The following is a 27,542-nucleotide window of genomic DNA, read 5'->3' as shown; positions in this document are numbered from 1 at the left end:
CTCATCTGGACCCCCATCATTGCTCTAGTAACTGACGCAGAATGTTTCTCACTAATCTTCCCATTTCCACACTCTTCAATCCATTCTCAACGCAGCAGCAACAGTGATCTTAAAGACTGAGTCAGTGATGGGAATGTTCTGCATCTTAATCTGGGTATGCATATGTAAAACTTTGAGGCGTGCTTAAGATTTGTACACTTTACTGTAGGTTACATCTCAACTAAAAAACAAAACCTAAGTAAAATGTCAATTTCCTAGTTAAAATGTTTCAGCAGCTTCTTTCTGTACTCAGTAAAAACCAAGCCCTGCACAGCGCAGCCCCAGCCTTTTCCTCCAGCCTCATCTCCCACTATACTTCCTCCTTGCCTGCGAGAGCCCAGCTGCCCTGGTTTTCATTCAGTTTCTCTAATAAGCCAAAAGCTGCCCTGCCCGCCTCAGGACCTTTGCTCGGGCTGCTCCCTTAGCCCAGAACCCTTCCTCATTTTTCGCACCTCCTCCTTCATCTCAACTTCCCAGGCTTTCTCAGACACCCCTCCTCCCATCTAAAGCCTGTCATCCCATTTATTCTTTCTGTTCTTTAGTGTTTTTATAATTTTGTATAATTTTTTCTCCAGTTGGGACCAGCTTATACATTTGATGAACAGTTATGACATGCATGGTATTACATATAAGTGCTACATAGATAACTAATGCCATGAGTCTTAAAGAGTAAACAGATTCCTTTTAACTTTTTCAGTTCCTGTAAATCATGGTAAGGGTGCTTAAGTGAAAAAAAATCCGCCTCCCCTAGGAGTCTACATACTGTCTCTAGACACTCTCTAGAACCAAGCCAGGTAAAAGGGGAACACTGTGGCCAAAGACAAAAGTCCGTGGGGAGGTGCAGGGTGGGGGAATGGGAAGAAAGCGAGAAGCTGGCAGCAGTGCTCACTGCTCTCTATACTGCAAGTTTGGGCAATGCTATCTCTTCTCAAGCACCCCCTTGCTGGATTCGTACCCCTGTGCTTGCGGAGGGCTCCCCCTGCCCCCACCCCATGATCTCAGTTGATTCCAGGGCAGCAGTTCCACCCTCGGTCTGGAGCGGGAGACATGGTGGGCACACAGCGTTATGGTTTGACTTGTGTTCTCCAAAAAGACAATGGGTAAGTGCAAAACAGGGGAGAAGCACACGTGAAAAATTAAATAGTCATTGACATGCGTAACATATGCACATGCACACACAAGAGAAAATGCCTTTCCTTTATTTTTTTCCATAAAGTTGGACGCTGAAAACACAGGACCCAGAGACCAGTGTGCAGCACCGACATTCCTGATGCAGCAGGACAGCTTCTCAGATACCTTGCCAGCCTAGCCCTCTGACACATCCAATTTTGACAAGTGCAGTCATCTCAACAACAGGGCCATTCAGAACAACTTCATTTATTCAAAAGCTCTTCTGAGAGGCTCTCTGCTTGACTGCTCCAAGGATCTCTCTGCCAGTGACAGCTCTTCTGTGGTTGTAGAAGGACAATCTAAATGCCTCCAGGCTAACCCACTCCAGTTGCCAATCATCCAGAGAGCCCAGTGCATCCAAGACCCAGGAGCGCCCACTGAAGTCAGGGTGGCTCTGGGAGAGAAACGGCACAGGGGTGAGAGAGAGAAGTGAAGGCTTTGCAGAGTGAACAATTTATGGCCCAACACCCAAATCATGGCTTGCATGGGTTCCTGCACACGTGGAACAACAAACCACCCAAAGGGATAACAGTAGGGATGTGATGAAAGAAAACAGGCCGCTGTACCTACCAGCAGGCTCTTGGGAAGAGGAAGAAAAGAGGGAGGGGCATTTGTATCTGATCAGAAAGATATCGTTTGGGTAATAGTCTCCAGTCACTTCAACTTTTGTGACTTGGTTTCTCCTGATAGAAGTGGAGTTAACATTTAACACCTGGTGAAGATGGAAAACACTATTTTAGCCTAGAGTGTACTTTCACACTTTATATTTCATATTGGTAAGCATTTTGCTTTAGCATTGCTCAATTTCCAGCCTACCATCCTTCCTATTACTGCCTGTGCCAACTTGTCTCCAGCCAAGCTGGAAAACTTGCTCTTGTTCAGATGCATCCCCGTTTCCCAGCCTCCATGCTGCTGTTTGTCACCTCTACCTACCGTGCACCCAACTCCACCTTTCAGATCCTATCCAACCTTTAGGGCTCCTCCCCAAGTGCTACCTCCTGCTTATCTGTGCTCAACAAAACCTTATTGACTCCTTCCTCCCGCTCAGCACCATGATGCTCTGCACTCTCAGGGCCTGCATCACATGCCACCTTATGTCATCTGCATTCTTGTCTAAAGTCAGAGAAACAGAGTAGTAAAAAGAAACTCTTTTGAGAATCATCAGCTTAGGGCTCTGATCCTAGCACCGTCTGGACATGAGACGTCACTAAGCAAGTCATCTTCGCACATTGGTTTCAGCTCCTTTTATGTGAAAGGAAAGGCTTGAAGCCAAGATTCAAAAAATTTCTCCTGCTAATAATTTAGAAGTGACTCTTCAACATGCCCCCCCTCCTCTCACTGCAGGATGGTGAGCCCCTTTACAACAGAGACTGCATCATTTCCATCTGAGTTCCCACAGCAAACCTGGCTTGCACTTAGACACAACACATTTATTCAGCCAATATCTTGTTTTAACCTCACATTGCCCTGAGAGGTTGATCCCAGCTAGACCCATGACTTGGGAGGCACAAGGAAGCAGAGTGGCCTGCCAGGCCCATGCAGTTAAGGACAGGCCAAGGAAAGAATGATTATTAGAAGGGGAATGTCTAGGAAATACCCAAAGTACTTCTTAATGCAAGTACTTCCATGGAGAGCCCCTCTAGCCAAATGCAAGCTCTGTAGCAGTGGTTCTCAACTAGGGGGGGATTTTGCCCTCCAGGGGACATTTGGCAATGCCTGGGAACATTTTTGGTTGTCACAGCTGGGAGGGAAGGTGCTACTGGTGCCTAGTGGGTAGAGGCCACAGATGCTGCTTAACATCCTACAATGCACAGAACCACCCCCTACAACAAAGAGATATCAGGCCCCAAAATCTCAATAGTTCTATGGTTGAGAAAGCTCTGCTCTAAATATCATATACCCTTTCTCCTTCTCCCATCTCTCCTTGATCTGATTTCCTCTTCTGTTCCCAGGATAAGCAACAGATTCCAAATGATACTACTGGAATATGGGAACTTTGGTACAATGACATATGTGAACACTCAACCTTACTTCCTTGTCCTGAAGAAGTAAAACTCAAAATCAAAGCTCCCACACATCTTTCATAGAATCTCCTTATGTTTTTTGCATGTCTCCGACTTTTAAAGGGAAGACTTTCCTGATTTTGTTTTCTACAATTTGTATGCCATAGGGTGAGGTCAGGTGGGCTGGAGGAAGGAACAAGTGTGCCCACCCACCTAAGGAACATTTTCAATACAGAGCATCATTTGATAAAAACCTGACATCTGCCATGCTTCAAAGTTATAGAACAGACTAGGCGGTGAATCTACCCTCCACAAGAAAAGGAGAGGGCATTTAAGAATCAGTTTACAGATTGCCTGTCAACAGGTGAGGGGGGGGTCGGGGGCTAAGAGCTCAGGTGCTCAGAGCTGCTGCCAACAGAAAGAAAAACCAAGATAGCTATTAGTGGATCCAGTTTACAGAAGCTGTTTGCACATAACTTTTCAGGAACACAACGTGTGAAGAAGCACTCCTATATCAGAATATGTTCAAGTCAAGATCACACCCAGGGCCACTAACATGATACCTCTCTTGGCCATTCCAAGCTTCCACAAAGACAGTGCCAACTCACTTGCTTCAGGACTTTCCCCATGTAACTAAAATAGGCTTCCTTCTTCTTCCCCTTCTTTCTCCTGCTCCTCTTCTTTCCAGAGGCTGAGTTGGCCCACTCATGCTTCTTTTTGGCTGAGAAATAAATTTCAGTCTTATTGTTAGGGAACCTTAGGCCACCAAAGCAAAAGAAGTACATGTTGAAGGCTCAACCCTTATGCTGCTAGCTCAGAACACCAGCCGTAGGCAAGTGTACGCTCTTAAGAGGATTTTATAGGGAGAGCTGGAAGGCACTCTTTGCTAATAAAATTAGTGATTGCACCTGTGGAAGATGAAGGCTCTCAGAATCCTTAAGAGATATTAGCTGTAGAGTCTAAAGCACACGTTGTGTTGCAATGCTAAAAGGAGCCTGAGGTGGGAAACTCAAAATCTTAAGCTTTTGGCTGGGCACAGTGGCTCACACCTGGAATTCTAGCACTTTGGGAGACCGAGGTGGGAGGATCACTTGAGCCCAGGAGTTTGAGACCAGCCTGGGCAATAGCGAGACCCCCGTTTCTACCAAAAAAAAATAAGCTTTCTTTTGTTCTATCCCATATGTAAGAGAGGCCACTTTGATATAATGGCCATGAATTTACCAGGCAACACTCATTTCAGAAGTTATTCTTTTAATGGGCCTGACTCCAGATATTTTTATTATGTGGTTCTTAGCCACTAAGATTTCAATTCAAAAAAACTAGGAGTGGGACCTGTATGTTGCTAAAGCATCCCAGGTGAATCTAATGGCCAGCCAGATATGAGATTCATTGATCTATAAAATCATCCTAAAGCAACTACACAAGATTTGGGGCTGGAGTAGTGGGGACAGCTATTCACAGACATTGTGCTTATGCCCTGTGTATTTATATTTGCATTGGAAGAGAAGTGCATCTCCTGAAAAGCAGCACATACCTGGTTATGCAATAGCAATTAGGAACTCAGGTGACAAATCATGAATAGGAAAACCAGGAAGTCACTGTACCCACAAGGCTGAACTTTGAGAAACTGTAGATATAGAGGCTGTGAACTCCCTGCAATTAGTATTATCAGCTCAGCTACAAGGAAGTGACCAGTCTGACACGAACCAACAGATAAGAGGACACCAGAGAACCAGGGTGTTGGAGAAGGGGAGGAAGAACAGATGTGATGTTGCAGGGGGGATACAGCACAGAGAGCCTGGCCAGATAGCATTCGCTCATTCAAAAATATTCAGGAAGTTGTGATCCCCTACTAAGTGCAAGGCCCAGGGCTATGCGCGGAAATAGTAATAAATTAGCCATAGGAATCATAAAACGCACACAAAGGAGAATCACAGGGTGTTCAGAAGACTCACAGGCATCAGTCAGAAATCTCAGTCTGCTACAAAGGACATGCAATAAATTAGCTGCTTCTAATAATTTCCCTATTCTAAAGATAAAAGAAATAATTACACTAATATTAATAGTAACGCTAGCTTGTATTTACTCAGTGCTTAGTACCTGCTTTGAATTACAAAAAGCACCTTATAGACATCATCTCATTCATGGTTCTAACACTCAGAGATGGGTTTTATCATCTTTATTAAACATGAGGAAACTGAGGCTTATGCTTATGCAGATGAACTAATTTTTTCAAGGTCATATAGCTAGTAAGTTGCAGCACGAGGACTTGAACTCTAGTGTATCTGACACCAAAATTCTCATCAATATTTATCCAAGTTAGGCCCTCTGCTCGCCTGCAGCAGAATCTCCTAGGCTGCTTATTGTAATAAAACCCAGATCTCCAAGCCCCATCCTAAGCCTCTGGTACCTAAAGTTCAGGTACCACTGTGCCACCACTGCCTCCTGAGTACGGGGGGATGCCACTCTGAACCAAATCCTCTTCAGGGCAGAAGAGCTAAGTAGAGACCTGGAAAGGATGGAGACACTAGGCAGAAAGTGACTGTGACCCTGTTAGGAGGAAAGGAAGGAAAGCCACATTGAGAATGTGGACCTCAAAAAGATCAGCAAAAATCAAGTTAGGATTCAATGGATAGAAACTGTAACAGGGAGGCTGACTTGAGAAAAGCAGGAGGCTTCTCTTTACCTGGCCCTGACCTTGGCTCTCCAGAGTAACTGCCTTTCACTTCAACCTGGTGTTATCTTGGTAGGGTATCACCAGATCCAAAGGACAAGCTCATAAATAGGGATAATGAGTAACAAGACCAGGAGATGGGACAGTCGGGAGCTGGTTGGCCTACAGGGCACAGAGGGAGTCTGGGCAGTGGCTCAGGACTAAGACTGAGCAGAAGGGTGTCAGGGCCTGTTCTTATGTGGAGACATCTGTGGGCATGGGGAGGCCTGATGAGTCAAATGGCCCAGGTAGACCCACATGTTATAGCATACCATAGAGGGGACTTGGGCATTGGATGGGATGTTGGATTACATGCCTTCTGAGATCTCGTAGGTTTTGTTGATTCTACTTCTAAATAATTGAAACTTTCCCCCTGTATCATTTCTTTAGGGTTCAGGTTGTCAGAATTTGGATACAAGTACGGCTCCTAATATTTCTACCTCTAGATAGTCTTAAGAATTAAGTCAGTTGACTAGAAAAAGCTAGAGGTCACACTGTGTATTTTAATGTCACCTCATTTCAGGATCTTAACTCTAGGAGATGGGTATTGCACTATCGCTTACCAGTTCAGAAACAGAGAAATTCTGGCTGAATGGCAGGAGGAAAGGGGTTTGAGAGGTCAAATTAGAAGATGTCAGTTTAAATATGACATCATACTCTTCCTGGAACATCAGTTCTATAGATACTAACCAAATACCGACGGTAGAGTATAATACTACTAAGTACTTGCCACTTTGTCAGCTGGAGGGAAGAAAGGAATTGGAATCGTTTTCTTCCAAACCCAACAATATCTCTTCTCTAACTTCTACTCTAAGGTTTTAGGAGAAAAAGGGGATGGAGAAAAGGAAAATATCAGCCCCTCCATTAAGCAGTGGGGCAGGAATGGAGGTGTTGGGTCAAGCAGAGAAGATCTAGGGTGCTTCTCGCTTGCTTCTCCTCACCCCACTTCCTGCACTCTGTCTCACCATAAGCAACCTCTTAACTGGATGAGCATGTTGGGTAGTGAAAATTCCCCATTACCCAAATCAGAAATGTTAACTTCTGGTCCCAGCTCTACTGCTGCCTCACTTTGACCTAGTCGGTCAGCTGCTCTCCCTGGGACTCAGTCTGCCCATCTGTAAAGGAGGGTGTTTGATTATATGACCACTAAGATTCCTAAGTATCTTGCTACTCAAAGTGTGGTCTCGGGACCAGCAGCATCAGCATCACTTGGGAGCTTGTTAGAAATACAGAATTTCAGGCCCCATACCTACTAAATCAAAATCTGCATTTTCACAAGATCCCTAAGTGACTTTTATGTATTTTAAAGCTTGAGACATCCCTCTTAAGACACCATCAATCCATGAATCAATTGTGATATGGCTTTCTGTTTTCCCTCTCAGGGGTTCCTAACACACTCTCAAATTTTCTAGCTCTAGGATTACTTCCAATGGTCAGGATAGCTTGAGATTTAGTGATTGCCTGGCTTGGGGCTTAGGGAAAGGCCATATGGCACTTAAAATATAATAATACATCCACACAATCCATTGACTTATTAACATGTTAATTATTTCACCTACTCAACACAAGAAACACCTATTGGGCACCAGGCACAGCTTGAGGGGCTGGAGAGAGAAGGATGAGTAGGGTATGGTCTCTGTCCTAGGGAGTTTAGGGACATGCCTGGACAGCCAACTCAACCTAGTGTGATAAGCACTTCTGTAATTAGTAAAGAGGATACATTCCAGTGAAATGTTTATAGTCAGAAACTATTATCACAAGCAGGAATAATTCCAGAGGCAATTCCAGGCTGTGTCCACCTCCACCATCTGACTCTGTCTTTCCTATGGCCTTAAATCTGGCTCTTCTGCCCACACAGAGGGATGAGTTATTGGGACCGTCCCTGTCTGGTGACTCACAGGATAGTGATGGTGATGGCTCACTTAAATTCTTCTCTATCCCCCAATGATCAGAACTTGTGGTATGATCTTTCCCTTAGCTCAAAGGTCCTTAACGTGGGTACACAGGGAGGCTACTTCTGGGGGCGGAAGGGAGGAGGGGGTCCCTGTGCAAACTGTTCTGTGTATGTGCGTAATACATTTGTCCCAGGAGAGAAAGTCCACAAGTTTTCATCAAAGGATGATGAAACCTAAACATTGAGTGTCCTGCTATTGTCCTCCTGCTGCCCGAGACCCTCCTAGTGGCAACTCCTTCCTTCTCTTCTTCCTCCTCTCTCCCCTCTCCCTCTTCAGCTGACATCTCCCAATTTCCTCTGTGCTCAGTTTGATTAAAGAAAGCTCTGCCTGTGGTACCACAGTCATTCCAAAGAGCCAAGGAAAGCCTCCTGTCCCAACTCCACACTGTCACAGGTAAGCACAGCTGGGCCACAGGAACAGCGGGGAAAAGAAATCCCTAGAACTCGGAGCCAAGTCTTTAGCAATTGGCTGGCTGGTCCTCTGTCTTTAACAGCTAAACGTGAGAAGATGAACTTTTAAAGTCACTTTCTGGACTTTCAGGGTGGCTTACAGCAATGATCCCTGCCGTGAAAACACCCTTTTCCTTTGTCCTGTAAGATGTCGCTAGTGTCAGGTGTAGTGTGGGAGGAGAAAGAGGGGGTCCACAGGTAGGCAAAAGTCATCAATGACATCAGAGAGACAACTGTTGGGTCTGCTTTTACTTACAAAAATTTAGGATTTAGAAACCATGGAGAGTATATATGCTATCTTTGATGTGTCATTCTTAGTTCAAATCCAGCCTTAGGCATTTAAGCAGAGGAAGTATGTTTTTGATACTTTCTAAGACAGAATCCCAAATCATTTTTATATGGCTGTGTGTACATAATGAAGTTATTTTGCAACATAAATTTGCCTTTCTGCTTCTGTTCTATAATAATTTGGGCTTATAAAATAAATTTATAAAATGACCTTTGAATATGCTGTGTCACTAGGTTTCTTCCCTAGCCTTCCTGTTTCTGTGTTGCTAGACTCAGTGCTGAAAGAGCTGTCTTCCTTGGGTGCAGAGGTAAAGGGGAAGGTGGGCGGCAGCCCAGAAGCATTTTGGGAAAGTGGAATGGGAACAAACATTTCCGTGCAAAATTCAGAGTTAGTTTTCATGGATAACCCAGTGCAGACCCTCTGCAGCTGTAGTTGCAGACCCTCTGCAACTACAAAAGGGCTTTCGGAACAGCAGCTTTTGTTCAGTGTAAACACACAGTGTGCAGGGCTGGCCCCAGGGAAAAGTAAACAAGCCCTGAGATCTGCTTCCAGGAGCAGGAGATGAGACTGAGGTTGTACAATGCCTGATTTTCATGCAGAAAACCTACCAAGGGGATAGATTTACCACCTCACATTACATGACCCATAGGTTCACAGGCCATTCCACATTCATTTATTAAGTGTTTAACAGCTGCACACCCTAGACACTGTGCTACTAAGGGCCAGAGTTACAGCCAAGCGCAGAACAGACATAGCTTCTAGCTGTTACAGCCCTTACAAACTAGCGAGAGAGGTGGACAACAGACTCAAGCGCATTCAGTGCTGTAACGGGGACAGCACTTCCAGAATGCTGTGGAGACATAGAAGAGGAATATCTGACTCTGACTTAGGAGATCATGGAAGCCTTCCTGGAGGAAGTAACATTGAGGCTGAGAGCTGAGGGATGAGCAGAAGTTAGCTAGGTCATAAGAATGAGGGGTGCGACAGCAGGCAAGAGAATTTCAGGCAGAGAACAGGATGTACCCTCTCTAGGGTACATGGATGTATTTGACAACTAAGCTAAACATCTAATTCTTTTTGTTTTTAGAATTGCCTGTTCAGGCCTGGCACAGTGGCTCACATCTGTAACCCCAGCACTTTGGGAGGCTGAGGCGGGAGGATCACTCGAGGCCAGGAGTTCAAGACTAGCCTGGGCAATAGCGAGAGCACATCTCTATAAAAAATAGAAAAATTACCTGGGCATGGTGGTGCGAGACTGTAATCCCAGCTACTTGGGAAACTGAAGCAGGAGAATTGTCTGAGACCAGGAGTTTGAGGATGCAGTCAGCTACTATGATGCCCCTGCACTCTAGCCTGGATGACAGAGTGAGATCCTGTCTCAAAAAAAAAAAAAAGCCTGTTAAGTTTCAAAGTATCTGCTAGTTCTTTAATTCTGGAAGGTCTGCAAATTTCTGATGTGACTTTTATTTCTAAGTGTTATTTGATATTTTAAAAATAAAAATTTTTATTTTAGAACACTTTTAAATTTTTAACTTTAAATTTTAAAATAACTTCAAATTTACAGAAAATTGCAAGAAAAGTGCAAAAAAGCCCTCAAAAAACTCCCTTATATTCTTTAACTACTTTAGCAATTGTTAACATTTTGCTATATTTGCTTTGTCCTTTTATATCTACCTATATGTATTCACATAACCTCCTATCCCTCCTCATGTTCTCCTTCTTCTCAGTATTATTATTTTTGTCATAGTTTGAGACATCATACCTTTGACTCCTGAATACGTAAGCAGGTATCTGCTAAAAATAAGGACATTATCTTATAGAACCTCAGTACAATGATCGAATTCAGGAAAACTAACATTGATACTACACTACTATCTAATATACAGTCTGTATTTGAATTTCACCAACTGTTGCAGTCATGTTCCTTACATTTTCCTGGTTGGAGATCCAATCTAGGATCATATATTGCCTCCTCCTTCTTCTTCTTTTTTTTTTTTTTTTTTTGTTGAGATAGGGTCTTGCTCTGTCACCCAGGCTCTGGAGTGCAGTGGTACAATCAGCTCACTGCAACTGCCAACTCCTGGGCTCAAGTAATCCTCCCACCTCTCCTGCCTCTCCCACCTCAGCCTTCTGAGTAGCTGGGACTATGGTCGTGTGCCACCATGCCTGGCTAATTTTTGTATTTTTTGTAGAGACCAGCCTCAAACTCCTGGCCTCAATCCTCCTGCTTCAGCAATCCAAAGTGACACATTGCCTTTAATCATGTCTCCTTTAATCTGGAACAGTGCCTTGGCCTCTTTGTCTTTCATGCTATTGATATTTTTAAAGAGTACGGACCAGTTGTTTTGTAGGATGCCCCTTAATGTGGGTTTGTTTGATGTTTCCTCATGGTTAGATTCAGTTTATATATTTTTTATCAGGAAAGTGATATTGTATCTTTTTCAGGAGATCACATCAAGAGGCTCACGGTGTCAGTGTGTCTCATTATTGGTGATACAAACTTTTGTTTCTTAGTCACCCAGGCTCTGGAATGCAGTGGTACAATCATAGTTCACTGCTACCTCCAACTCCTGGGCTCAAGTGATCCTCCCACCTCTCCCACCTCAGGCTTTGGAGTAGCTGGGACTATGGGCATATTTTAAACTGTAACAGAAACATACATACTCAAATGTGTTTCTATTCAAATTGTATCACAAAGGAGATTAATAAAGAGCTAACCTGCTCTAAGTTACCTTGTTTGGATGCAGACCTCAGTGTTTAGTCTCTCTTGCCATCTCTGCATATATTTGAACTTTGTGTAAATGTATCATTGATTAATAGGATTGTAGCTAAGCATTGGCCTTAAAAAGGCTGAATGTAAAATTGTACAAGTAACAAACTACTGCTTAGCCATGTAAATCAGAATTTCCTTGATACCATATAACCAAAACAACATACAAAAGTCAATTGGAATCCTGAGGCTGATTTAAGATAATTGTGAGTGTCACTGAGCAGATTTGAGTTCATCAAAAGAGCCTCTTTAGTCTCAATGCCTGATTTTATATTAAAATATATATATAATTAATTAATAAAATACCCTTTGCATATGTCATATTTATGTTTTATATGTTGGGTTCCTGTATAGAATGTTGATTAAAACAAGAGTCTCTTACTTTGGCCATTTGAAAATCACATTGTACCCCACTGTGGGTCCTATTCACTGTGCAGTTTCTGCAACCCTCTCATCTGCAGGCTTTGATGTTTCTTTTCTTAATGCCTGGGATTTCACCCTAATTTCCAACACCCCCAGGGTTCAGGGAACACATATACATCATTTACCAATGGGTTTTTGGGTATGGTCCCTGGATGCTCCAAAGTGCACAAAATTTGAGATTGCCTTCTTTCATTTTTGAAATCCAGTTCTGCTCATGTTAAAACATACCAATAGGGACATTTTAGGAGTACAGTCACACTCTATGCAATCACCTGCTTAGCCACTGACTGACACAAATGACCCAAACATAGGATGGTCCTACCTTATTCCAGAGTTCTTATGCCACAAATGAGGACACTGAGATCCAGACAAGTGTCTTCTGAGGAAGGTGAACTGTTAATGGTAGTCAGACTGCAGCCCAGCTCTTCCTGTGCCAGGGGTTGGGGTGGCTTTCTGATGGCAGAAGCGCTCCCTCGGGAGGTGACCAAGCTGCCTTCCTCTCTCTTGGCAAGTGTGGGTTGTTGGCAGCTGACGCAGGCCTTGAGCAAGGTTCTTCAGTCTGGTTTACTCATCTCAAATTCAGCCACAGAGTTGAAGCCCAGCCAGGTCCTTGGAGGCCTCTAGATTTCCTAGCAGATTTTGCAATAGAAGATGGTCCTAATGGAAACACAGGACTGAAGAGGTGTAGGTGCCTTAGAAATTCATTTATAATATATTTTCATTGGGAAACTACATTCTAAGTTCTAAAATATTTTTCCAAGTTCAACCAATATATCAGTAAATTGGAGACCACTTACAACTCATTCCATTGCACTGAACCAGGATGGACGGACTTCATATTTATGTGTGCAAGGTAGTGCAATAGCTACTTGGTGGGTGCCAAGGGGCTATCAAGACGTTTAGGACATGGTCCCATGCTCAAGAAGCCTACAATAGTCCCGGAGAGATGGTGCATACATATATTTAAAACCTAACACTAAGGTAAGGTAACGTCTGACGCATGCCCAGATGAGTGGAAGAGAACATGGACCACTGGAGAACAGAGGCAGTCGGCCATGTAGCTGAACACTGGGGCTCCTAAGTCAAATGACCTACCTGAAATTGCAGCTGCTCCACTTCCTAGCCTTGTGGTAAGTTCCTTAAGTTCCCTAAGGCGCTTAGAACAGCTCTGGTCATTTTTGGTGCCCCCAAAATGTTAGCTATTACTATTACCTCTGCGTGCCTGAACCGCCACTTCAAGGATGGGTAGGACGTGAGCAGAGGAGCAGGAGTAGGTTTCGCGGAAGGCTGACAACATCATAATGAATTATCCTCGCGAAAAGCTCCACAAACGAATACTTTTGTAACTTAGCTGGCACCTACCCGAGCACCGGCGGGAGGCGGCCTTCCAGGAAACCGGATTCCACCAGCCTCCCGTCGGCAGCTCCGCCGCCTGAGATCCCAGTGCACGCCCCCAGGGGGCGCTGCCGCCCAGCCGCCGCGGCCCGCCCGGCGCGCGCCCCCGCCGCCCGCCCCGCGCGTGCGCGCCGCCCAGGTGAGGAGGCGGCGGCTTGGGCCGCGGCGGGGGCGGGCTCCTCAACCGGCCCGGCCGGCGGGGTGGAGCCGGAGAGGCCTGGGCGGGGCGGGGCCCTGCGAGACCAAGGCCAGAGGCGGGACCAGCCGCCGCCGTCTCCGTCTCGGTGTCCCGGCCCCCACAGCGCCCGGCAGCCGCGGCGGGAGGAGCGGAAACCGCCGGGAGCGCCCTGCTCGAAGCCGCGCCGGCCAAGCGCGCGCTGAGGAGCGGCGGGGCGGCCTCCGTCCGGCCCGGCCCGGAGCGGCGCGCGCCCCCTCCCCGCTGCCCCCCCGGCGCGGCCCCGCCCGGACCCGCCCGAGCTCGTCGCGGGCCCCCGGCCCGGCCCCGGCCCGATCGCCGCCACCTGAGCCCCTACGCCGGCGCCATGGCGGAGCAGGAGAGCCTGGAGTTCGGCAAGGCGGACTTCGTGCTGATGGACACCGTCTCCATGCCCGAGTTCATGGCCAACCTCAAGCTCAGGTGAGGGCGGGGCGGGGGCGCGAGGCTGCGCTCTCCCGAGAGGGGGCGCGTTGCGGGGCGGCCGGGCTGGGGCGTGAGGGGCGCCGAGCTCCGGGATGCGGTGCGGCCGGAGGGCGGTGTCGGGGGTCGGCTGAGCGCCGTGGTGCCGCTTTCCCCAGGCAGGACGCCGCTGGGGTGCGGCCGCTTTGGGGTGCGAGGGGCGTGCCGAGCCTGGGGGCCGCGCCTTCCTGAGGGGGTGTCCCTGGGTGCTGCCCGCCCTGGGAGCGTAAGGGGTACGCCGAGCTGGAGGGGGCGCTCGGGCCAGCGCACCCGCCTGCCCTGCGCCAGGTAAGCGATGTGGGCGGGCCGGGTGACCTAATGGAAACAAAAGTAAGGACAAATAAAAACTTCAGAGAGAGTCGTGGTGGCCACGAAGACCCTAGGAAGACTAGAGGGTTGTTAGGTTGTTTTGGAGAGAGGCTGCCGTCTCATCCCGGTTTCACACTTGCTGCTTTGCTTCCATTCTTCTTCGTCTTTTTTTTTTTTTTTTTTTTTTTCCTGGCGTGGTTCCATCATATCATTCAGGATGCTTTGGAGTGATCCCTGAGCTGTCTGTTCCGGGACACTGGCTATTTTTTAGTTCCTCTCTAAACGTAATTAGACACGTTTCCAGACGTCGAAGAGACTGCTGTACTTGCCAGTGCCAAGATAAACTGTCTGAATTTGACAAGGCGTTCGTGGTTTTAGTCTTTTCAAGGAGTTGTGGATGGAGCCCTTGTGTTACTGACATCCTTGAGAATGTAGTCACAACTCAGCGACCCAAAATGGGCTTCCAAGATGAATTTGTTTTAGAAAATCCCGTACATGTGATTACTTCACTTTTTTTTTTTTTTTTTAAGAGACAGGGTCTCACTCTCTCCCAGGCTGGAGTGCAGTGGCACGATCATAGCTCACTGCAACCAATCCTCTTCCCTCAACCTCCTGAGTAGTTGAGACTGTTACAGGCATGCGCTGCCACTCCTGGCTAGTTTTTAAAATTTTTTTTTGTAGAGGGGGGTCTTACTATGTTGCTCAGGCTGGTCTTGAACTCCTGGCTTCAAGGGATCGTCCCACCTCGGCCCTCCCAAAGTGCTAGGATTACAGACATGAGCCACCACTCCTGGACTTCACTCTTGATAGAGTAATATGTAAACATAGTTTTAAAGTAGTTTGACTTAAACATTACAGTAAGTGGAGTTTCAAAATAGCTGAGTTGTGGTGTGTGTGTGTGTGTGTGTGTGTGTGTGTGTGTGTGTGTGTGTGTTTCTGTTTCCTTGGAAGCTTTGGCCCCATTTCTTGTAAGGTTTATAGCTACACATCACTCCTTAAGCTTATAAAGTGAAAATCAAAGTCTAGATTTAGGTGCTTAACTAACCCTACTTCTCAGTATTAATTACCCCAGTTAATCCTAATTTAGGAATTTTAAAAACTTGTTTAATCTTTGAAGTTGCAAACCACATAGTCTTCATCTGCTCTTGGGAAGGCTTAGTTTTGTCCCAGAGCATAGAACAGGAGCACAGACCTGAGTTCTACACCTGCCTACCATAAACTGGCCTTGAGCTGGTCAATGTACCTGAGTTTCCTAATTTATAAAATGATAAGGATCTGTCAGTACTCATATTCTATGATTCTAAATTTTCAAGTGTAGGCAATTTCAAAGTTGCATAGTATCTTTCCAAATAGAGTGTTGCAAAGTGAAGTAATATAATCAGATTTATTACATACACAGAGATAGGGTCTTGCTCTATAACCCAGGTTAGAGTGCAGTGGCATAATCATAGCTCACTGCAATCTCAAACTCCTGAGCTCAGGTGATCCTCTTGCCTCAGCCTCCCGAGTAGCTGGGACTACAGGCACACACCACCACACCTAGCTAATTTTTTATTTTTTTGTAGAGACAGGGTCTCACTTTTGCCCAGGCTGGTCTTGAACTCCCAGCCTCAAGTGATCCTCCTGCCTTAGCCTCCCAAAGTGCTAGGATTATAGGCATGAGCCATGGTGCCTGGCCAGGATGTTACATTTCTGATCAAAGTTTGGATGCCCAATTTTTTGTAGAAATGACCTCAAATATCAATCAAAACTACATACCTCTACATCTATACCTCTATAACCCATAACCACTACCATAGTGGTTAAGAGTCAGATTGTTGAGATTCAAATTCCAGTTCTACTGCTTCCTTGCTGTGGTCCTTGGGCAAGTTACTTAACCTGTCTGCCTCAGTCTTATCTGCAGAATTTGGGGTTGTCCTGAGCATTAAATGAGTTAATATATGTAACTTCAAAGATTAGTACCTGGCAAATTCATATTAGCAGTACTGTTTAAAGTTTTCCCAAGTGCATATAAAGCAGATAAAGGAGTAAGTTATATAGCAATTTCATAGATTAAGGTAATTTTAAATTATTTACATTTATTTTAAATTATTCACTCTGCTCCCCAAAAGAAAGAAGTTGTATGCTTTAAGAAATGCCTATATAATTTAGTCACTCTCAGCTTATAATCATTTCCGTTTTTCAGACATTAAATACATTTATTAAGTACATTCTGCATACAAGACACTATAGTAATAGTTGAATATAGAGTCATTCATCTTAACCTCTATCGCTTACATCCAGTGAATACATGATGTTAGCCGGATCTTTTGCAGAGTTTTTAGAATTTGAAAGTGAAGGTTTAGAGTCTAACTGGGTTACATTAGTTTGTAGGACTACTGCTCTGCAGTAGAATTAAAACTTACATGGTTTTTTAAAAAGTAAATTGGGGCTGCACATGGTGGTTCATACCTGTAATCCTAGCACTTTGGGAGGCCGAGGCAGGAGGATCACTTGAGCCCAGGAGTTTGAGACCAACCTGAGCAAGAGTGAGACCTCATTTCTATGAAAAATAGAAAAATTATGTGGGCATGATAGCATGCACCATAGTCCCAGCTACTTGGGAGGCTGAGGTGGGAGGATCACTTGAGCCCAGGAGTTCAAGATTGCAGTGAGCTATGATGAGACCACTGCACTACAGCCTGGGTGGGCGACAGAGTGAGACCCTGTCTCAAGGAAAAAAACAAAAAAAGTAAATTAGGGGAGGGTGCTTAGAATGAATTTTTTTTTTAAGACTTTAAGTCTCTAAGTATGAATCTGAAGATAGGTTATTAAGGTGAGCCTAACAACTCCTATGTGTATGGAAGAGAACGCTGCAATTTAATTCTACTTTGTGCAGGGCACTCTAGAAGATAAGGTGGGAGCATCCAAAGAAGTACAGGATATGCCCCTTACCTCTCAAAAAGGTGACATGTCATTGGAGACAGAGAGAAAGGTGAAAATTTCTATTGATTTAAAGAATAGTTCAGGAAAACAATATGAGTTAAGCCTTATAGAGCTTAGATGATTATTTGCCAAGTATTTGTACAAATTGTTCTGGAATTCACAAGAGAGACAGAGAGAGATGCCTTAGGCTGACTCAGAAACACCTTATAAAGGAGGAGAGGAGGAGCTGAGCTGAGTCCCAAAGAATGGTAGGATTTGTCTAGGTAAACATGTGGGTGGAGAGCATTCCAGGTGGATTAAGTGGCGTGAGTTGAGGTTGGTGGCATGAAAGCTGGCTCTACTTGGGTGACAGCAATTAAGCTAAGTTGTCTGGAGGGGAAGGGGTTGATGTTGGCGACTTGTGGGAGGAATCATCACCTCTCATTAGCACAGCTCTTGGCTAATGCCCAGGTTTTTAGGTCTACCTTTGCACCCAATCACTATGTCAGTCAGGATCTTGGATGTTCAGCCGTGTGTATGTATTTGTATGTATCTCATCTGTGTGTGAACTTGACAACTCTGAGAATTGGCTGCAATGCTCATTGTACAGATCAGTGATTGTTCATGACTTACTTGTAAGTTAGAGTGGTTGTTTCCCTGTAGCCATAGACACAGTCCCTTACTCTCCTCTCAAGCTGTAAATCCTGACCCAGACAGAAAGCAGTCCTGTCTGATAGTTTGAATTTCATATTATCCTGATGTCTCCCCGGATTGTTTTAGTATTTAGCTTTATGAGCTCCTCGACTCCTGCTGTTGTATCCCTTAGATATTTTTTTCACTTTGCAGAAGTGGGACCCCACCACTGGGAACCCACCACTGCAGATTCAGGTGCTATGATGTGATATTGAAGTGTTTTTGTCTCTTGGAGTATCAGTGGTTGGGTCACACTGAGTCTATCTTTGTGATTGTACATAGGTGAAATTGAGCATGTCTGGTCTATTGGTGGATGTGGATGTGTGAGTGAAACTCCGTTGTGTACGTGTACCTGATAACTCCTGCCCTGCCCAAGCTGTGACTCCTGCTCTCATTCCCCAGTCTGGAATGTCCTGTCCTCTGCTTCCCACCTGGCTCTTCGGCAAGGTCTGCTTTCTTTCTTTATGGTCCGTAACATACAGTGAAGCACTTAAGGCTGCAGTTGCTTCAGGGGTCTGTGTCATCAAAACTTGATTTCAGTTTTCTTGACAGCAGCATCTAGCATGATGCTGGGCACATAGTACGTTCCTTTGTGACAATGTTTTTTGTAGAGGGGAAATAAAGGAATGTTTCAGTTACTTTTTTAAAGCTCTTGTGGCATTGTCCATTTAGAATTATCTTATTTTGCCATTATTCGGGCCTTCTGTTTCCCTCTTGGAGCTAAAACTTGATATTTGGACATCTGCCACAATTGGTGTAACTTTCCCCTTACTATTGTTATTTTTAAAAGCTGATGCAGGCTTGTGCCTGTGGTTTGGGGTCTGGATGGGTCATGAGTAATGGGGTGATGTGTATTAGTGTGGGTTAGTATGTCTGAGAAGCTTCAGTTTTTGTTTCTTGCCCTTATAATATAATCTGCTAGTAAATTGAGGGCTGCCTTCTTTCCCTCCCAGAAGTCTCTTGCTGGGGAAGATTTGTTCTATTTACTTCTTTTTCCTTTTTGGTGGAGGTGGAGGTGGAGGTGGAGGTGGTGGTGGTGGTGGTAAGTCCCTTATTCCATTTTTCAAGGGTCTGTGCCCAGGAGTGAGAGTCCTGTACAAGTGCCACCTCCTTTGTGGTCTGGGATGGTTCTAGCTGACAACCTTAATGATCACTTGGAGCCCCGGCCACAGCATCTCCGCCATGTTCTACTTTCTCTGTAGCCGCTTCCTTTTTGGACCTCGAGCACTTTGGTTCCTTTTCTCCTCGCATGGGTCATTCCTTGAGTTCTTCCAGCATTAACAGCAGCTTTGCACCCTCTCTCTAACTGAGAGTCCTGCCAGGGCAAGCCACATGGAACATCTGGTCCTCTCTGTGCTTCTTGCTCTTCACTGAGCCATGCACGGGAAAGGAAGAATGCAGGCTGCTACTCTGGAGTGGACTCCAGCCGGGGACAGTGTCTCTGAGAGACGTGCTTTTCATTTTACAGAATGATGAAATATACATTAGGCTTCCAGAGGCCCAGTTTCTTAACTTTATTTATTATTGGTTCCTTTTTTGAGAATAAAGCATCTGCACAGCCTTATATGTTGGCTTCTTGGAAATTTAATTTTTCCTCCCCTCTTTTCTTATTGTTTTCTCTCTTCCATGAAAGCAATCATCTGAAGCACCGTGAATGCCAAGCTCCATGCAACTCCTCATTTTTAAGCTAACACAACATGGCTTTTATACCTTTCTTAAACTATAGTTTCTCAACTTTAGCACTATTGACATTGTGGTCTGGATAATGCTTTGTTGTGGAGGTTGTCCTGTGCATTGTAGGATGTTTAGCAGCATCTCTGGCCTCCACCCACTAGATGCCAATAACACCACTTCCCTCTCATTGATGACAATCCAAAATGTCTCTAGACGTTGCCACATGTCCCTGGTGTGTGTGTGTGTGTGTGTGTGTGTGTGTGTGTGTGTGTGTGTGTGTGTGTGTAATTGCCCCCAGTTGAGAACCACTGGCCTGGATTGTTCTCACTCCCTGGAATGTCCTCCCTCCCTCATCTTTGCCCTCATTCCCTGCCTGTCACACTCTTACTCATCCATCAAGACCAGTTTTGAGAAGTCTTTCCCAATCCTTCAAAACAGGTTTAACTATACTCTTCATCTGTGCCCCCAGGATACCTGGACACTTGGTCGTAACTGTTAGAGAATTTATCATGTTATATTGTCATCTGCATGCCTGCTTCCTCATCAACCTGTGAAATCCTCAAAGACAGATAGCCTGCCCAGGTTTTCTGGTGCTTTGAAACTTATGATGGTTGGGGGTGACCATCTTTCAGGAAAAGAATATAAATTATGAATGAAGAATGAGATACAGGGCTTTGGAAGTGGAAGGTGCAAGTGAGTAGCTGTGAAGCAAACATACCTCTGGTCCTTTTGTATTTTCTATCATGCTACAGAATTTGGCACCTCTGTGCTCACTATATATCCTAAAATGAGTAAGAAGTCCAATGCTTGCTGATCATTCTTCAACCATTGGAATTCTTAATTTTTTTTTAAAAAAGCATACAATTTTCTCAAAATGTTATGCTCATTTTAATACAACTTAATCATGTGTTGGGAGAACTAGTGATAGAATTAGTAGAAAGGCAGTGAACAGGCACACATACACTCACCACACTACTTCTGTATTCTTTCTCTGTGGCTGTTTGGTCATTTGGAAAATTTGGTGGGACAAAGGGTTTCTCTTGCTTGCCAGGGGAAAAAAAAATCAAAGATACCCTGGGTGGTCTTTAAGCAAATGTAAACCTGCAATTGGTTCAGAGCTCTGGTTAGAAATAGCTCTAGTTAGATTTATAGGAGAGGTGAATGGCACACTAAATCTTTTTGGCTTCCGTGTGAAATTCTTTGGCAACCTCATTTGGAGGCCTTTGGAATAGGACAGTTTGCTCTGTGCCTGTTTTGCACATTGGCTTCATATTGGGACAAAAATGGGAATTTGGGTTTTGGAGCTGCCATTTGGAGTGAATCACCCTACCGCCTTGTTTCCTTTCCTACTCCGTGACAGTTTTCCAAGACTATTTTTATTCAGGGTCATTTCTTGACCCTGGAGACTTCTGCTGAATTTAGTTCCCAAATAGAGCCAGATGTGGGTGGAACCAAGCACTTAGAAGCTGCTACTTGTTCATTTCATTACAGGTTCTGAAGGGTCTACTTCTACATTAAGGAGATATGTCTTGACTTTTTGCTTAACTTTGGGACAAAAATAGTGAATCTGGTAAAGATAGAAATGTGCTTATTTAATAATCAATGTGTAAGCTATCTTCATTGTGAATTGTCCTTATGGAGAGCTGTTCATTGACATTCTCACCTAAGTCTGAGCCAGCTCATAAAAATGAACCCTATCTCAAGGAATGGCCCCATTTTATGACTCCCTAGTATCCATTGCAGTGCTGCCATTGGGACAGGATTGGGTCATTGCATCATTGCCCAACCACTGCCTAGTGGGGAACTTTACTGTAAATGGTGGCTTCAGGTAGATTACCTGTTGCTGAGCCTCACTGACATGGCCTATAAAAATATCAGCTATATTCATAAATAGGGTCAGAGGGTAGCAGCATTTTAAAATACACATTGGAAGCCTCTCCTTTATTGTTTATTGCATCCCTTGATTGAGGTGACAGTTTTATTTCCTGTGGGAAGCAGGCTTTTTTCCATTCAGCTGCTATATAATTACTGGTTAGGTCTCTTGAATAGCACAACATTTCCCAAACTTCAGTTTTGGGCATTTATGGGAAGGAGAGAAGGGAAAGCATGTTTGCAGCAGGGAAGAATAGAAAGAGCACAGGCTTTGAGACCTGACTGATCAAATTCAAATCTCAGCTTTACTTTTGCTCTTATTAGCATTATGATTTAAGCTTCACTGAGCCTCATTTCCTTATATGTAAAATGATACTTTTTAGGGTTATTGGGATGAAATCACATGTGTAGAATGTGCCTGGTTAGTAATTCCTGCACAACTAATGTTAACTCTCTCCCTGAATCCTTCCCAAATGGCTCTACCTCCCTGCCCTGGCCCTGTAACTGCTGGAGAGAGAGCTATTTTCATGTCTTCCTTCCTCATGAAGACAAATTCATTTGTTTTGGTTTTGTTTGGGCGGGCCAAGATGAAAAAGGTTCTAGAAGGGATTTGGGTTGCCTCGTAGAGAGAGCAAGAGCATTGGAGATAGACAGATTTGGACCTTAATCCAAGGTCTGACCATTGGACCATTTGCCACCACCTATGTGGCCTTGGACTAGTTACTTAGCTTCCCTGAGCCTTGGTTTCTTCGTCTGTAGAGATGATGTGTTATTCTGAAATTAAATTAATCTGTAAAACATCTAAGATGGTGGCTGAAGTATAGTAGATACTCAGCGAGTACCCCTCTGTCTCTGCTCAATCCCCTGGTCCAGCCCTATGGACCGAAAGTGCCCATGCTACTCCCAATTCACTTTGTAACTATCACCCTTAACATGCTCACAATCATGTTCCCTCCAGGGGTGCCACTATTTAATTTTTGAAAGTTGTTTTATTTTTTTATTTATTTTTTTTTTTTGAGACAGAGTCTCACTTTGTTGCCCGGGCTAGAGTGAGTGCCGTGGCATCAGCCTAGCTCACAGCAACCTCAAACTCCTGGGCTTAAGCGATCCCACTGCCTCAGCCTCCCGAGTAGCTGGGACTACAAGCATGCGCCACCATGCCCGGCTAATTTTTTCTATATATATTTTTTTAGTTGGCCAGATAATTTCTTTCTATTTTTAGTAGAGACGGGATCTCGCTCAGGCTGGTCTCGAACTCCTGACCTCGAGCGATCCACCCGCCTCGGCCTCCCAGAGTGCTAGGATTACAGGCGTGAGCCACCGCGCCCGGCCTGAAAGTTGTTTTAAACTCTTTGGGAAAGGAGATCTGCTATTCATATTTAAAGCTTCCAGAATATTTTATTCTGCATGTCTCTGTTCACTGCTTTCACGAAGGTTGGTGACGCTGTCTTTTCTTTTTAAAATTTATAACTCATTTCCTTATTTAACTATAGACCCTATGTGTTTTTCATACAATCTCCTGGTTTTAAAGCTAGAAACTACTTGAATTCTTACTGTGTGCTTAGCACTGTGTTGGGTGCTTTGGTGGCGGTTATTTTTTAAAATGTTACTCTTTGAGGGATAGCTTAATTGAGATTCAGAGATACCTTAATAAATGGATCAATGTAAAGTGAAATATGATTGAGCCCAAATGAATAGTGCAGACAACCCATTTTTGTTTTAAGGGCTTCCTACAGAGAATAATCAACATACCATATTCTTAAAAAAGAGAACTGATGACAGTATAATTAAGAGCTGTGTATATGTATGTACTAGAGTTCTGCAGGAATTCAGAAAAAGAAAAAAAAATGGGATTGGTAGTAGGTAAAAAAAATGCTCTATGGAAGAGGTGGGATGTGAGCAGACTCTTGTTAAAGTAAAGATAGTCTCGTTTGGAAACAGCCCTTTCTCCCTGCCTATGGCCTGAGCCACCCTGGCCTTCTGGCTTTCTCTCTCCACTCACTCTCAGCATGAGTGGGCTAGCCATGCCGCTAACCAGCTTCCATTGCTCAAAAATATTTTCCCCCACATTGCTTGTACTTTTTTTCATTTCCTATCTTCTGCTTCCCCAAATTCTCACAAGTAGAGATTGAGTTAGGTTAGTAAGAATCCTCTTAGAAAGTCAAATACTTCTAATGCACCACAGCCACACTATTGTAAATTTGCTTGGTCTGGTTAATTTCTTTCTCATGCCTCCATGAGATCAGTTAAAATAAAGGCCTGAGAATTTCATTTTTGAGAAATAAATTTGTAGCATGTTACTCTTTAGGGATAAGGCAGACCTGGGGAGGGCATGGTGACAGACAGGAGAGGGTGCCCAGAGAAAACTTTGTTCAGCTGAAAAGTTTGTCTGTGATTTATCTTTGGGCCTAGAAGAGAAAGAAGAAAAGGAATTTTTTTCTTCCTTTATTTTATGCCAAATTACAGAATTTTTAAGGCTTAGCACCCAGACTGTGATGAATACTGTGGTCATGACATTGTGGGTTAAAGAGACATTAGTAAGGAGCTGGGTGTGGTGGTGAGTGCCTAGTAGTCCCAGCTACTCAGGAGGCTGAGGCAGGAGGATCACTTGAGCCCAGGAGTTTGAGGTTGCTATGAGCTATGATGTCACCACTGCACTCTAGCCTGGGCAACAGAGCAAGACTCCATCTCTTGAAAAAAATAAAAAATAAAAACAAAAACAAAAAAATAGTGTTGATATACTTCAGAGAAAGATGGAAAATCACCAGGCACCTGAAAGCTATGGGTTTGGGCCACAGATGAGTGCTTACTGCACTGAAGGTAGTGATGGGGTGTTCCGTGGTGCAGGAAGAGGGCAAACTTAGGAAACATGTAGGAAATGATAGGACTCCGTATCCAAGACTGTGTCTAAAATATGAAGAAACTGAGAGTGCAGTAGCATGCAGCCGTAGTCCCAGCTACTCAGGAGGCTGAGGCGAGAAGATCACTTGAGCCCAGGAGTTCAAGGCTGCAGTGAGCTGTGATTGCACCTGTGAATAGCCACTGCACAACACCCTGGGTGACATAGCAAGACCTTGTCTCTAAAAACATTAAAAAAAGAAAGACAATAGTGAGCCAGCCTATGAATGTAGTCATGGCTTTCAGCATTTCTTGGTGAAATAGAATGGTCTGTTTTGGAAAGTAGATCATTTTCAAGAGTAGGTTCCAATAAGTGACTTCAATTGCTGGAGAGGGGAATCAAGAGTATCAGCTAGTTCCTTCTTGATACTTTGCCCACCTTCCAGTCTCCTTGTTGTCCTAATCTCACCCCTGAAGATGTCCCAATTTATATTCCAGGCACAGCTGCTCGTGTGGGACTGGTTAGCGTTATGAGTGAACAGGACTGCCTTCATTTCCCCTACCTTTCTGCTCCTTGATGCACAATATAGAAATGGATTTGACTTTAATGAGATAAAAGCATTAATTCTAGTAAAGCCATTTTGCTTTAATAAAAGGATTATTTACTGCTGAACATACCTTTTTCCAAGGAGCCACAGGCCAGTTCAGGGGTCTAAAAAAACTGTCTGGAATAGGTCGAAAAACATACCAAAGAGCAAACACAGCTTTCCTTTCATCCCTTCTCTCCACATATCTCCCACAGTTATGTTACTAAATCTTGGGGGGGGAAACCAAATTATCACTTACTATGTATGTACAGTGTTCACATAAGCAATAGAAGCAAATGAATTAGTCAAAAAAAATGGCTTCATCTAAAACAATGAAACAAACACTAAGAGAAACTCAAACAATTTTTTTTTGCCTCTGACCACAAAGTCAGCTTTGAGTAACTTGTACAATAGAAGATCATCTGTCGTGAAACCGGGTGATCCCAAATGGTTCTGTCTCAGACCCCTGCTTTGTGTTCACTATAAAGTCAAGAAAAATTTTATAGTCAATTAAAAAAAAGTCAAACCCAATGGGAAAAAAAAGCCTTACATTTATTTTGGATAAACTCTATCATTCGTCATGTTTTAGCTTTGGCTTTTATAGATATTTAGGTCATTTTAAGTTTATTATAAGAATAGTCTTTGATAATGAGCTTGAGTTAACCTGATTCTGCCATCCTATCCTATATTCCTTATGATTAAGTTGAAAACCTTAAAAATTTCAAAATGAAAAATCTCTAGACTAGTTTAAATGTCAGCAAGTACAACTATGAGGAGTTGTTTATTACATGCAACCTGTCTTATCAGTCTGTGTCCTACCTCCAGTCTCAAAGCCCTGAGGGCAAGTCAAAGTCTTATCTTCAAGGCTTATTTCTGGACCTTAAGGACAAAATGTTTTCACCTCTTTCAACGAATGAATAAAATGAATGCATAGCATGACTGTGTCTGATTCCTGGGCTGAGCTATACATTTATCATATTTTGTGTATGTCTTTTATGTATTTATATTATCTGACTTTTCTGTTGTAACTACAGTCTTTGAAGGTAGGAAAATGAAATTACCATTACTCTTGGAAAGAAATATATTTTGGGTCTTTGTGAAATGGTGGACTTCTCATTTTTCTTTTAAAAAATGTATAGAACTCAGACATACGAAGCCTAATACCATACAACAAAGGTGGAAGGGGGCATACAAGGATACTGTCATCTTGAGCAGTCTTCGGTTGCTGCTTACCTTAGAAAGTAAACCACATTTTTACCACATTACCAAATTTTTCACAGCATTGTGATGCCTTTGTATCATTTGTTGAGTGTCTCTAAGGGACATGCTTTTATATAGTGAATCCAATGGCAAAGTTCATTTAGATTGGTCCTTTTTTAAAATCTGCATTCTGTGGTGTCTTGGGCCATGGAGGTACCCGAGGAGCAGTCTTAGATTCCAGGTAGGGGTGGAGTAGGCTTCAGGCCTGCTGTACTCTACTGCTTTCAACAGGGCAGCTCTGCTTCCACCTGTGAGGGTTCCAAGGAATTTTTCATTTGTGAAAAAATGCTATCACATTGAAACAACATCTTGCAAACTACTGTTCTAGATTATCATTTTCCAGAGGGCTTTTATCCTTGCAAACTACCAAAAAAAAAAAAGAAAGAAAGAAAGAAAAGAAAAGACAAAAGAAGTATTTACAGCCAAAATTCCTTTAAAAGTGACAGTGCAATATAAAATAATGAGCAAAGGAAGTATCTCAGTTATCAGTAGACATGTATGGCATAGCCATAAACATGGCTGTGCTGTTACATATACTGTACAACTTAAACAATATACTTTTGTTCTCTGAGTCTCTGTGGCCCGGTCTTAAAATAGGACTGATTCCTGCATTACAAGGTTATTACATCAAATGAGATAATAGGTAGGTTGTTTATTGCTCTTAACACATAGAGGGCACTCAGATGTTCATGCTTTCTCATTTTTGCTTCCTTAAGCAGAATATAAAGAATGTGATTTAATTTTTTTCTTAATGACTTAGATCATCCTAACCATAGTTATGGACAGTTGTTTTCATGTCCTTGGTATTTACTGAGATTTGTGTAATGTTTTGTTCCACACCAAATTGATCTAAACAATTTAACTTTTTAGATTATACGGTTAAGTTTCTATAGTTCCTTTCAGTGTGCCTCCCTGTGAATTCCCTCTCCTCTCTTAATTTACAAACCTCATCTGCTCTGGGTTTTGGCAGTCCACTGAGCACACTGAATGCTATCAGTGTATAGAAAAGGAGTCAATATGTCCTAATGGAGACTGAGGAGTTATCAATCATAGGGCATGAGTTTTAAGATGTCTGTTTTTTATCTTTTCTTCTGAGAGGTATTTTTTGATTGCTTTGGCATGTTTGACTGGGAAGGCAAATAGGTCAAGGCTGAGTTCCAAGCAGGTAAGATGCTACTCTAAAACTTATTGCTGCTCTTGGTATTTGAATTATTTGTGTGGTTCAACTAACCAAAGCATCATGAGTGGATTTTTCCACACGTTGTGCACTTTATTATTGCTTGTTGATTTGTGGAAGGGAGCTGCTATTAGCAGAATATATGACTGTTTGCATCTCTGCGTTTTAGGTTCCTATTTTATCTGAAAACTGTGCTGAAAAGAAACCTTTTCTTTAACTTCTTAATTTATCCTAGCCTGGTGGTTCCCAAATCTAGCTTTGTATCAGAATTACCCAGCTTTTGTTAATAAAATATACAGATTCCCTAGATTCCACCTCCTGGAGATCTTGATTTATTAAGCCTTAT

The 27,542-nt window shown here is 43.6% G+C and overlaps 1 protein-coding gene and 1 long non-coding RNA gene across 2 annotated transcripts in view; one reads left to right on the top strand and one right to left on the bottom strand.

Moving 5' to 3' along the window:
- Positions 1–1,404: 1,404 nt before the first annotated feature.
- Positions 1,405–13,271, bottom strand: LOC123620327. Its single transcript, XR_006728806.1, has 4 exons — positions 13,174–13,271; positions 12,134–12,485; positions 3,821–3,933; positions 1,405–1,603 (listed from the first exon to the last, which is right to left on the bottom strand). It is a non-coding gene; the product is annotated as an uncharacterized LOC123620327 (long non-coding RNA).
- A 252-nt stretch (positions 13,272–13,523) lies between these two features.
- Positions 13,524–27,542, top strand: part of MYO1D (myosin ID) — a 320,017-nt gene continuing 305,998 nt past the window's right edge. Inside the window, exon 1 of the mRNA XM_045525468.1 lies at positions 13,524–13,843. Coding sequence (XP_045381424.1) covers positions 13,749–13,843 — 95 coding nt within the window. The 5' untranslated portion in view covers positions 13,524–13,748. The remainder of the gene's footprint in view (positions 13,844–27,542) is intronic.

The sequence above is a fragment of the Lemur catta genome, chromosome 15 (assembly GCF_020740605.2).
Source record: "Lemur catta isolate mLemCat1 chromosome 15, mLemCat1.pri, whole genome shotgun sequence".
NCBI lineage: Eukaryota > Metazoa > Chordata > Mammalia > Primates > Lemuridae > Lemur > Lemur catta.
Note: the sequence above shows the minus strand (reverse complement) of the source record. Positions and strands in the feature narration are given on the sequence as shown.